At 31.6% G+C, this 13,969-nt stretch overlaps 1 protein-coding gene across 2 annotated transcripts in view; it reads right to left on the reverse strand.

Moving 5' to 3' along the window:
* Window positions 1-6,065: 6,065 nt before the first annotated feature.
* Window positions 6,066-13,969, reverse strand: part of LOC127714430 (protein draper-like) — a 48,343-nt gene continuing 40,439 nt past the window's right edge. Inside the window, exons 6-7 of one of the 2 annotated variants that reach the window (XM_052220490.1) lie at window positions 6,844-6,891; window positions 6,066-6,369 (exon numbers count right to left, since the gene is read on the reverse strand). In XM_052220490.1, coding sequence (XP_052076450.1) covers window positions 6,170-6,369; window positions 6,844-6,891 — 248 coding nt within the window. In that variant the 3' untranslated portion in view covers window positions 6,066-6,169. The remainder of the gene's footprint in view (window positions 6,370-6,843; window positions 6,892-13,969) is intronic. The other variant, XM_052220492.1, reaches the window with a different exon arrangement.

Below are 13,969 nucleotides of genomic sequence, written 5' to 3' on the forward strand. Positions count from 1 at the left end.
TGGTCAGTTAATTTTTGACTTATGAGTTTGAATGTTCCTCTGGTATCTTTCACCTCTCTCTTTCATAAATGATGCTTGTAGGGTATTTGATACAAATTTCAAAAATGGTTTTAAATTCGTCAAATTTTGAATAAAAGAGTTGTAGTAGCTGAAATTATATGAAATGCATGCTGATCGATGACGACATGTTTGAACAAGGGGACAGTTTTTTTTTTCATTGTTATCATTGGATAATAAGTTGCAAATGATGACCATCATTTCTACTTTACCATATTCCCTTTTGGCACTCTCATTCTTTTTCGAAAACACCCGAAACTAAAAAACATTAAGAACACCATAAAGTAAAATGTGTTTGCAGAAATCATAATCCATCTTATTTAACAATGATCATTATTATTTCATGGAATTTGTTTGAAAATAATTCTGATTATATTAAATGATCTATTTATAATGACAGGAGATCCATTTCAATTAGACGAGCTTCAATTAACTACAATATACAGTTGATACTTCAAAAGTGGTGTTAAAATTTATAAATGGAAATTATAAAATACAATTATTCATTAAGGATAATTTGATTTGCTACGACACAAAACAGAATTCCCGCATACACACATACAATTTTAAAGAATCTATAATTGTGGAGTAAGGGGTGTCTTTTAATAAATGAATGGTCGGTCCCGGCGATTTATAGTAACGGATATCATTTTATCAATCAGTTAATTTATGCGACATTTCGATTTTCAATAACGTGCTTATACTACAATAAATGTATATTGGTTTCAAAATTTAGAATTATTTTTAAGAAAATATATTTTGTTTTCCTATTTGGTTTTTCCTCTCTCTATGAATATAAGTACAGTCTAAGACTTTTGTATTAAGTCTTAAGTATTTCTTGCAATATTATTCATAAAATAACTAATTTGGAATTCACCTTTCTAAAGCATAAATTCGGATACCAACGGTTATCAAATTATATTTTGAAATAAAATACTGTCCTGTACCAAGTCAGGAATGTGGCAGTTGTTATTAAATAGTCCGTTTCTATGTATGATGGCGTTTGTTTTTGTAGCAGTTCAGTGTTTTTGTTGTTTCGTTGTTTTCCTCTTATAGTTGACGTGTTTCCCTCGATTTGTATCCCGGATTTATTTTCTTTTAATCGATTTATGACTTTTGAACAACGGTATACTACTGTTGCCTTTATTTGCGGCACATTAAAGAAAATTGGTAAGTTAGCGTTCACAACTAAACAGTATGTAAACGTTACAACTTATCACTGTCAAGAGGCAGACCAAATACGAAGTCATTATGCTAAGTTGAACTAGATAAATAAATGACGGAAACATTTTAAGTTCATTCAACTTTTTGGATTGGAAAATTTATTGTATCGGCACACAGGAAATGATGCTGAACAAACATTAAGTCATTCAGTTCATCAGTTCCCCATACAACGATACCTGAAAATTTGATTTACGAACGAACAGAAAGACAAAAAAATAAATAGACGGACAACCAGAATGACACACAAGGTGAAAATAAATGCAATATAGCCAATACTCTTTATGTAGGAGAGTAAATATTTTACCGCAAATCAAGTGGTAAACAGAAAAACACACAAACGACATTGATATCGTTAACTTAAGTACATGTATATAACGTATCCCGCATACATACGTTGAAAGTTCTTTTAGATTTTGATTTAGTGTGATGAATGGGAGATATTCAGGTTTGAACAGTGTTACATCGCTTATTACAAATACATTTTACTGTTGATACTTATGTTAAGTCCTTAGAACATGTTCAGAGAGTCGCTTGCGTGGTTTTATTTTTTCTATTATGGAATAGAAATGAGAATACTATATAAAGGCAACAGTAGTATACCGCTGTTCGAAACTCATAAATCGATAGAGATAAAAACAAATCCGGGTTACAAACTAAAACTAAGGGAAACGCATCAAATATAAGAGGAGAACAATGACACAACAAAAACACAACATTAAAATGTAACACACACAGAATTGAACTATAATATAACAATGGCCATTTTCCTGACTTGGTACAGGACATTTCAAGAAAAAATGGTGGGTTGAACCTGGTTTTGTGGCATGTCAAACCTCCCGCTTTTATGGCAACGTCAAACACCACACAAAAACGACAACATCACATGACAGGACCACAATACAAATAAATGTTCTATATGATTTTAATCATGTGTTTTTCTATAGATAATAATATTTATTTTATTTGAATAGACGTTGTGTGGTTTGATCCCCAAAAATCAAATATATTATCTTGTTGGTATGTGGATCGATATTTAAAGATCCCCATCTTTTAAGACAGTTTCTTGCCTTCTTGCTTAGTCTTTTGATAATATTGCGTGCGCTTGCTGTTTTGAAGCTTACATTGCTTTGTTCATTTAGAAATAAATAATAAAAAAAAAAACGAAAAATCTTGTAATTTTGTTTTATGACTATAAGCGCTATATGAACCAGAAGAGATGTGACGTGTACGTCATTGTTGTATACTGAATAGGTCATTAAAGTTAATAGATCCTTCACAAAGTAAAATTATTACAATCAGTTTCCGTGTAATTGTTTAAACAATGAAACAACAAAATAAGTACATAATAGTTGATTGTCCCATGACGACCCTCAATGATTAAAATCCGTTTCCGTGTTATTGTTTATTAGTATGAACAAAACTCAATTAATTGCTATACTTTTTTTTTAATTATGACATATTTGTACCAATTGACTGGATATATATTCTTCCTTAAATAAAGTGTCAACAGAAATGAATATAATACGAGTTTTATTTAGTTCCACCTTTATTACTTTCATTCTTTTATTATTTAAACTTGTTATTTGGAAGAACAGTCAACTTGTTTAAGTCATTTGTCGTTTGCAAGAAACTGGCAATATAATGTATAAACAAATTGGTCAGATTCTACATTAACTTAAAACATCAATCTTAAATACAGAATTGTATTATACCATAAACAATATGTCTAATTATATTTTTTTTCAAATCAAACGACATCTATTCGAATATATAAAACCGTGTTAACTATGAATTACTTGAACTTGAGATGTCTTTTCTCGTTTAAACTACAGTGGAGTAAAGATGTGTAAAGTTTAAAATACGTCAGATTTATGAAAAAGTACGCACCCTACTGAAATGAGATCATGTCGTCCTACACTTAATTTAGATGCTGTGCTTCAATTAACGAGATACACACTACAGGAAGTTATAATCTTGTGAAATGCACAAAACACGATATGCAAAATAATGAAAATCAACCTATAAATCAGATAATTGATGTTTATCCAAAACTTACCAGACGCAGTGATTGAACAACAGTAACTGTATAAAAGAGGGACGAAAGATACCAGAGGGACAGACAAACTCATAGATCGAAAACAAACTGACAACGTCATGGCCAAAAATAAAAAGACAAACCGACAAATACCAGTACAGATGACACAACATAGAAAACTGAAGACTAAGCAACAAGAACCCCACCAAAAACTGGGGGTGATCTAAGGTGCTCCGGAAGGGTAAGCAGATCCTGCTCTACATGTGGCACCCGTCGTGTTGCTTATGTTATTACAAATCCGGTAAATAGTCTTATTCGGTAAGTCACATTCGTGAAAAGGGAAGGGTATTGTAGTTGCGACATAAGGAACATATCCGATATCATCTGTGAAACGGTTATTCCATAACGGTGAACCAATTCGTGATGGCGTCCGTAAAATTTACGAAGGGATGATTTCAACTTCACCATTTTGAACTTTTGGCTTAATAGCTTCCTTGTGAGCAGCAATCCTCTATCAAGGAAATCATGATAGGAAACACAAGCCCGGGAATATCGTATCAATTGGGAGATATATACACCGTATGCAGGCGCTGCTGGTATGTTGCTACATAGAAATGGAAAGTTCACAATTGGGAAGCTGAAATCATCTCTTTTGTAGTAAAGTTTTGTTTTCAACCGACCCTCATTGTCAATTTATAGATGTAAGTCAAGATATAAGGCAGACTAAACTGTATCTGTAGTATCCTTTATCTCTAGTTCGATGGGATAGATTCGTTCAACATAGTCACCAAATTCTGTATTATTTAGTGAGAGAACATCATCTATATAGCGGAACGAGGAGTTGAAGTATAAACTTCATTAATAATAATAAGAATAAAAATTTAGTTTTACCATGTAACGACTTATAGAATGGGATTACAGAATATATTGAAGGATTTTTAATTAAAGACAAATAATCACAAAACAGCCGCATTTGATAAGTTCAAATCATTTTGGATCAGAAAAATGCATATGAATAGAGTCCAATGAACAAAAATCCACGAAAAAATAGAAAAATAGTAATTTGAAAGCATGAATTTGAATCACTGCCTCCAAAAGCAGTATTTTGAAGTGATAAATCCCGAAAATGCATTATATTCTTGTTGAGATGATAAATTCGGGTACATTCTGTAACATTTAGGTGTTTTTGATTCGGCTGATTTGTCCTAAAAATGTATCAAAGTTAAACAAATGATATATTACCTGGCACCATATTCCATCGTTTTGATATGTTAATGTTAAATTTTGGTATGATAACCCAACAATTACAGAGGTTATTACAGTATGTTCACTACTTACTCGTAAATGTAATTGATTTTTTTGACACATTTTTTCTAAGGTAAACTATAGCCTTATTAAATAATATAAGCATGAAAGAGTTATAGGAAAAGACAAGCTGGACACACCGTTCTCTGACATCCCCTAAATGTTCTGCCAAAAGACACTCGACCAAAAGCTTTACTATTAGATTTCGAAAATGCATAGCAAAAAAAGATTCGTCTGTATGTTATCTAGGGCAATTAGTCTTCGATGTTTGAAAATTCTTGTCTGACCTTTAACAAAATATTTTAATAAAAACATTTCCGAGTTTTCTTGCATTTAAAAAAAATGGCTTGAAAACCAATCACACAATACTTTTAAGTTGTATAAAAGTCTTAAAGTTTATAAAGTGGTGCTAATCAGCTAGAAGAAACATATGTCTTTCAAAATACAACTTAAAGGTATAAGTCGATCAAATGTGAGTTTTTTATTTAATTCTAATTGATCTGTTTTCAAGAGCTTAAAGACTTTTCATGATTGAAAAAATCAAAACGTATAATAACTAGAAAATTCTGTCGAATTAGATGTCTAACTGATGTGTAATGAAGGAAGCCAATACATAGTGGAATTATTATGAGGAACTGTGTCAGTTCAATCGTTGTATAAGTGTGTTCAAATTTCAATTCAGTCGTTGTTGAAGTGTTGATATGTTTTTATTGAAGTTTGTTTTACGACGAAATCCAATTTATTTGCATTGAATATCTTAAGACACAATCTATTACATCCAAATGTAAGTTCAAATTCTTCATGCTAGAGCAGAGAAAAATCAGATTTTACTTCGAATTTACCACATTTCAATAAAAGATTTCTCGCTCATTTTTGAATAAAAGCTATCGGCACAAATGTTCTTTCAAAGTTATAATATCTAATCCTTTCTTTTCTTGAAGTGTGTTTACCTATATGTTTTCTTTATACAGGTGAGTTTTGCTAAACTCGTATTTCAGGAAACATGTCAGTTACTTTTCAAATAGCAGTTTTCAACGAATTTAGTTAAGACTATATAGCCGCCTAACAATTTCGAAATACAACCTGTCTATATGACGTCATTGTGTTTATTTTCCTTTGTACATAATGAAAACTTGTTATATTTACTCATTCGTTTATAACCAGCATATGCCTCTTATTCACCATTATAAGTTATAAATGATTTGAGTATTTATTTTAGTCTAACTTATAATTTAGACTGAAACGACATGCTTTTGTATTATAAAAACATATTGTGTAATAAATGAAACAAATGAAACAAATCTCCTTTAATAAAATTTTGACAACTATTTGCAAGATTTGATGATCTGACGTTTGTTTTGCAATAAAACCTTTAACAAACAAACATTAAAAATTAGTTCAGTCCAATTTTGTTTGCTATCGTTATCGATTTTTTCAAACTATTCATTCTGGTGCATGTATGAAACTGGTTTCTTGTACATATATTAAACTAGTTTCTGTGTTGGATTGTACAGAACTTGGCAAAATTCCATCCCCTCCTTCCCCATTTTAGTCAGTTTCTCCTAGTTGCAATTGGTTTGCAGATTCGTTGTAATGTATTATGTTGGAGCGCTCTGATATTTTTTCTTCCCTCTTGAAAAGTACATCAAGTTTCCAGTAAATCCAAATGAGAGCGATACATAGTAGTAATATCAAAACTGTGCTGGTGACCACTATCAATGGTATTGGTATTTGACTTTTATCTTTGCCTAACAACAAATGTAAGGATAGCATCATGAATACAAAAATATGATCGATTGTTTTTGCAGTCCATGCAACATATTTTTTTCAAGGTACTATATAAAACGATATGTTATACAATATGTTTATAATCTAAGCGAAGATATTACTTATAACTGGTTATGTAAAGCACATGTTGATTTTGTAACGACATCCAAGCTATACATACATATGTGTATATTCACTTGGAGATCTTGACTACCCCCCTGCGATGAACTTTAATTCAAATGATGACTTGCTTTTTCTGCTTTTATGTAAGAAAATAAATGTATATTCTAGTTTCTTCTTATTTAATGGACCATTTTGCAGTATAACAAATACATCATGAATTTCTTGAATCAATATTAGAATGAACTCAGACAGTCATTTGTTCTACCTGCTAAACGTAATAGGTGTATATCAATAGTTGAAATTACAGAAATGTTAAAAGTACATGGATTTACCTGTTTTGCTCTTTATTTCTACGGTAGTGTCCAGTGCTGTAGATGTGCCTGCAAATATGTAAAATTTCGCTTTCAATAAACAAAGACATCATACATATTACACAACTACATACCGTCAGATTGACGACGTTGATTTAGTAGGAAACTGATTTGCTAAAAGTTATTGTATTGAAAAGTTTCAAATGTTTGTAAAATTTCATCATTATTCGGTCATATTTTTCCTTCTTAATCTTCTCAACAGTAAATTAATTAGAAAATGTAATATGCATTGTGCTATAACATATACGATAAATGATAAAAGTGAATGTAAACAGCGAACTTTGCAAAAAAGACATATGTTTAGCTCTTAAAAAGATAAGTGGACAATGAAATGCAATTTCAGGAGAGCAATAGAAAAAATCATAAATGATAATTCTTATGTAGAAATAAAAGATGTATTCATTAGTTATCACATAATTAAGATCTCTTTGTGTTATTTACCAATAATTTACCAATAATAAAAACCTAGTCTCCAACTGTTTACATTGAAGAACATTTGCTAAACAGGACCACAACGAAGTCTTGACTTTGCACACACATTTTTTTTTAACTTTGGGGCAAATATTGTTTTTCATTTGCGGTCTTAAAAATACATGGGAAAAATAGGTTAATAATATGGTTTATATAGCTTATACCCGTTTAGTCTATTATCTGCTCCCTACTCATCAAGGGGAGTTGGAAGTTGGATTTAGATCAGGATAAGTGTATTTTATATCTGTAAGCAACTGTTTTAATGCACAGAGATCGTGTATTGTCACCTCTACCATAAAACTGGTTTTATTAAAAAAAAAGTTCCATTTTTATTGCCGAAATGAATGACCATCACACATTACTAATTTCCTCGGTTTTCCTCAGTGTTCAAATAATCAACTTTTTTGCTTGCACGAGTGTTTCAAATCAGTAATAATTTCAAGTATGTCACTTCATTATATGTACAGTGTTTGTATTTGAACCCCATTTAATATTTGCGTATTACTGCGTGTTTCTTTATTCTACATTGGCTAGAGGTAAAGGGGGAGGGTTGAGATCTCACAAAACATGTTTAACCCCACCGCAATTTTGCGACTGTCCCAAGTCAGAAGCCTCTGGCTTTTGTTAGTCTTGTATGTTTTATTATTTTAGTTCATTTATATGTTTTGTATGACGTCCATTTTCACTGAACTAGTACATACTTTTATTTAGGGGCCAGCTGAGGACCACAACCGGGTGCGGGATTTTCTCGCTGCGTTAAAGACCAATTTGTGGTCTTCGGCTGTAATCTGCTCATTGGTCGGGTTGTTGTCTCTTTGACATATTCCCCATTTTTCTTCTCAATTTTACCTGTTGTTTTCTATGAAATGGTTAATCATCTCAAATGATTGCGGTTTTTCCTGTTCATTTTTAAATGGCGCAAATGAATGATTAATTTTTTAGCGTACATGTACCAAGGTATTCTAACAATCATGCTACTTTTATATGATCTAATTTAACCTTATCAATTATATCCTTTTCTCTCTGTTTGCTTGAATTATTAGCAATAGTTTCTTACTGAATAAAATTGTTATCTGTTCTTTATATCTTTTTTCCACTGATTGATACATTCCTGGTTATTCCTGATTGTTTCCTATATATAATCTTAATATTGGAATGATCAATTTTCTTCAATTTTGCAATTATTTCAGAAAAAGTTTCAAACTAGGAAATAAAAAGCGGGTTTTACCTATTTAAAAGACCGTTTGTCTATTTTGTTATACAAAAACGAAATGTATCTCTTACATTCATCACAATGGGCTCAGTTATTTATTTTACATGTTGAACGTGTATATCCTTTTATTAAATAACGGTTAAAATATATGGGTTTATCTTACCAGGTCATTTTCAATTGGCGCAAGTAAAATATTATTTTTTTGGCGCGAATGGAAACTTTGCTTTTGTTCAAATGAATATTCAGTTGTTTTTTTTTTTTAATTGACACAAACATAAAAAGCTCGACTATTCACAAACGTAGATTGCAAATGCCTTAGTCTTCTTTAACCCCAATGACACCCTTGACTCACTTAATACTATAAAACAAACACAGCTGGACCGACAGCGTTATTTACACACGTTGTCCATATATTTAAATTGTTGCAAGTACAACATGAAATAATGTATAAAAAAAAGCCGTTCAGAAAAGTTTGCAGGACAGGATATCCTTAGTTGTTTAAAAAGGCTTTAGATAAGGTAATATACGAGTGTCAGTTACTATGGATCGTTTTATTTCTTAAATTCATTATTAGAGGCTCAGACAGTCACTTGGTTATTTTTTCAAACACACTGTATACATAGTATAGTCTCTGCGCCAACAGGAATATCGCTATATAAAATAAATGGAGAATGTGTTTATGGGACACAGATGATGCTATCGCTTGCATATAACGATATGAAGGGACATAACTGGAGAACTGTAAACGTGACGCGACCCTTATTCGAACGTGATCTGTGATTTATGGTAATAAGCGTTATGTATAAGTTTCATAACATTTGGTTAAGGCAAACTGAATTTAGAGAACGGAAACCAATATTGGGACATACGTACGTACGGACAATATTTACACGTAATACCCCCTTTGCCTAGGGGCGGGGGCTTAAAATGTTATTGCAAATCTGAAATCGTCTATTTTGAATATTCAAGTTTGAATTTGTCCATTTTGTACCTATCATACAGTTGTGTAAAAATATTGACAGTAGTGCCTGTTAAAATAGCTTTAATAATATGAGGTTCGTTTTTTATAAATACATTCAGCACTTTTAATATCTTCCGCGAATCATAAGCAGTTAGAAAATAATCAATGTTTCTTCTGTTATTGTGATTAATATTATTTTCTTTTTCATGGAAGTTGATATTTCTAATAAAAATTACATCCGGAATGTTACGTCAATGAATTTTTGCTTCAGGCGGAAATATCTGTAAACCATAATTGACCTTAGTCTAGTCATTTTGTGTCACATTGGTGTTAAAAAAAGATCGTGAGAGAAGAAAAGAACAATTTTCTTACCTTCAGCATCATCATCTTTTGTGACAGCTTCTGTGCTAGATAATACATTTAAACATCCTTTCACGTGGTCGCATCTGAAATAAAGGTATTTGATAAATATGTACAATCATTTACAGTTTGTTTAGACTCACGGGGATTGAAAGTTCGACATACTATGTGGACACCTGGTTGCATATCTGTAAAAACGAACAAAGCATTGTCGCATTGGATCGGAGTTCCTTTTTACGCATAAAGTTGTGTTACTTTTACAATGAAGTTTCAGAAAAAAAATTCATATCCTTGAATGAAAAGTTTCTAGAAAGTAGTTTTTGTCCCCTTTCATAACCATTTTCTTTAATTTCCAAAAAGTGTAGGGCAGGGGTGGGGGCAACATTTGGTTTTATTTTGCCCCGCCCTCACTTTTAAAAGTTTAAAGGGGGTTATATATATATACCCCCTACTGTAAAAAAAAAACAAAAACAAAAAAACATGCGAACAAACAAACAAAACAAAACGAAGAAACTAATAAACAATAAATATATGAATACTACACACTTAGGAGTATTTTTTAAACTTCAACGACGTATGAAAATAAGATAGTCGTAAATATAAAGGTGTAAATATGAAGAACAAATACATGAATCTTAAAAAGGAATTAAATAAAATGAAAAATATTGGATTTTGTCTTGTTTTGAATTTTTGCATCCACTTAATTTGTAAATCAAATTTTTGAATTATTTGTGTGCTTATTGGAGTGACACAGGGTAGACACAGAAATTGATCACGGGACGTCCCCCGGGGTTGTGACACAATATGTTTTAATAAACATCCCCATGTCCGAATGAGTAATAGTGTATTTAACGTTGACATTGATTATGCACTATCACAATTCGACTTGAACAATTTCATTGAAGATGAAATGAAAAAAGCAATCTTCCGTAAAGATAATTTAGACGACTTGGAAGATTATAAGTTATCTACGTTCATATCCGTAGATATGGATATTTTAACACCCTGAAGTATCTAAGTACATTCTAAGGCGAGGCCGAAGGGTGTACAGGGTACTGAAGGGTGTTGAAATATCCATATCTACGAATATGAACGTAGAGAACGAATTTAGTCCAAATCTTGCCAATTTTAGAGAAATTCTGCCAAACGGTGTAACGTGAAAGCAACGTTTTTTTCATTTTCTAAAAATCTTATATTGACATTTGGGAAATCGACATTTTTTTTACGGAGTGTAGGGTACTACCTTTGGTAGAACCCTACATGTAGTCGAATATAAGACGTTTTTAATCCGGAGACAGAGAAACTGGAATGGGTCACATTTGGCGCTCAGTGTTGTGAGAGTTACAGCAAAGACGATGTGACGTCAACGTGGGTCATTTGGCTAGGTCAGTAGTTCTATTCATTGACAATGTGGCAGCCAAGTGATGCATTCACTAAAATGAGTGCAAATGATCGACATAATAAGATAAAATCGTTAGTGGATTAAATATTTAAGTACAGACATCATGGATAATCTATAGAATTCTATATTTCACAAGGAACATCCATTGAACTAAGGAAAACGCGCGTGACGTCCCCCGGGGTAATGGATAGCAACGTCCGGGTATATGGGTTAGCAACACCCAGGGGCTATGGATTTTGTAACGACGTGCGTTAACCAATCAAAATCCTAGAAATATACTAAGCCATGGATAATCTATTTTAACTACTTAGGAAACCAAAAGAGGTTTGTTGATGGAAAGATTTTATGGTTGCAGTTAGATTTATAGATACTTTATTTCATTTTAGATTTTTGGGACATAATGAGCTTTTTTATAATACAATTTCTATCAATACTTTTCATATCAATACAACAAACTCCATTTTTTGTTTTAATTAATTGGAATATAAATAACAGTATTGACTTTATATTCTCGTAGTAAGTGGAAAATATATTGAAATATGCAGATTGAAATACCATTTACGCTATGGCCTTTCATCACAATAGAATATTGTAATACTGTTCGTTGGATTTTACTTTGTCATTCGAATTTTAACTGGAAATCAAAAGAAACTGTATTGTGTACTTTGTGTTCAGAAATCAGAGAAAAATATGACTAGATACAAATTGTTGTTTATCTATGAAGGACTTGAAAAAAAATAACATGGCCTTGCTTTAAGGTGCATCAGAAACTATTTTTAGAGTGCCTAATTTTTTTTTTGGGGGGGGGGGGTAAAATATTAAAAGATAGAATGTTATTATTGATATTTTATTCATTCAAGTGCAGATGTAAGAACATGTTGCCCAAATAAGTTGTAATAAAATACTTACACTACACAAATTATAGTGTTCATAATTTACTATATATTTTCATCTAATCCCTTCCCCTGCACATAACGTTCAAATTAAGTAGTAACCCTGCGTTACACAAAAGTTGCCAAAACGGACCCCAACCATTGTTCTTCTGTATCTATGGTAACGGCAGCCATTATTAAAACAGCATTCAACCAGAGTATGTGTGCAAAGGATACCGTGCAACGTTTACTCTATCATGTGTCAATGTTCAGTGAACCCATAAATCGTCCTCTGGCATACAAACAAGTTGAAAATGTTGCCTCACAATCAACATGCATAATGAGTTACAAGTTGAATTGACCACAGCATTTAATAAACTACAATAACCAAAACTTTAAACTGAGAATATACGAATTTCTCATTAATTTGTTATGAAATTTATAAAGATTAAATCATGTTATAAATGTGTGTACAAAGTTTCAATTTGATGCGACCTTGTTTCTACATATATATTTAATTTCCTTTTTTATCTTTATAATTTGATAGGCGTCTCAAAATTTCTTTACATTGTCTTAAACTGTATGATGTTATTTCGTATTTTCAATATAAAAATAATATAAAAATATAAACAGAATAATAATTTAGGGCAGATTTGCATCACACGGACAAACATAATAACATTTAAACATTTTAATATGTTGGACAAAAAATTGTTGCCAGTTCTCCCTTTTATCGAATAAAAAGGTCGCAAAAAACAGCATTAATTAAAAAATGTTAGGACATTCTTGTTTTTTCCAAGTTAATCTATCTGTAAATGATAAGTTTTTGTGTTCCTTTTTAAAAATTGGGATATTACTATATTGTGGGTTTAAACTGCAACCTAATTGTTAAATTTATGTAAGCAAATATATTCAACCACCTTTTCCGCAAGACAAACTGATTATTTAGTAAATGAGTTCTAGCAGACATTGATAATTAATTAATATACTTACTTCTCATTCATGTAACAATTACAAAAAAAGCCACATTCTTTTCCGAAGAATCCTCTGGGACAAGGTCTGCATGAGCTACCATCCAAAGATTCAAATCCGTCTAAACACCAAGTTTGAACTCAAATAGGTTAATTAAATCCACTATGTCATTCTTTATATTCTTAACATAAAGTTTATTAATCATGTAGATGCATTATTGTTAATACTTTATATCACTGGTAAAAGTATAGCCAAACGACCACATGATTGTATATCAGATAACACAAATCCGATTGCTCGAATTTGAATTTGGCAGCAAGTAAATTTAGGTACACTCTGTAATTTGGGTATAAAAATGTAGTTTTCTGTTTAGTTTAAGTGAAGAAAGGTCTTTCTCTGACTGTTTATGACGTCTTTACACTAAATTAATCGGATGTTGGATGTGTACTGATTTACAATTTATTCTTAGATGCATGATTTTTGTATTAGTTGTTAATGGCTTTAAACTAGCTGTCAGTAACTGCGATTACTCTCAGATCAGTAATTAGTGTCTTTTTGTTGTTGGGATATACAAGTACCCGGCCACGTCCACTCTGTATTTTTGTTTGATGTATTTCTATTTGTATCCATCTGATGAGTTAAGCCTTTTTCAAATTATTTTTATAGTTCGTTTTTATGTTGTACTGTTACACCACTATCCCAGGTTAGGGGGAGGGTTGGGATCCCGCTTACATTTTTGACCCCGCCACATTATGTATGTATGTGCCTGTCCTAAGTCAGGAGCCTGTAATTCAGTGGTTGTAGTTTGTTGATGTGTTACATTTATTGTTTTTCGT

This window comes from Mytilus californianus, unplaced genomic scaffold, assembly GCF_021869535.1.
Source record: "Mytilus californianus isolate M0D057914Y unplaced genomic scaffold, xbMytCali1.0.p SCAF_9, whole genome shotgun sequence".
NCBI lineage: Eukaryota > Metazoa > Mollusca > Bivalvia > Mytilida > Mytilidae > Mytilus > Mytilus californianus.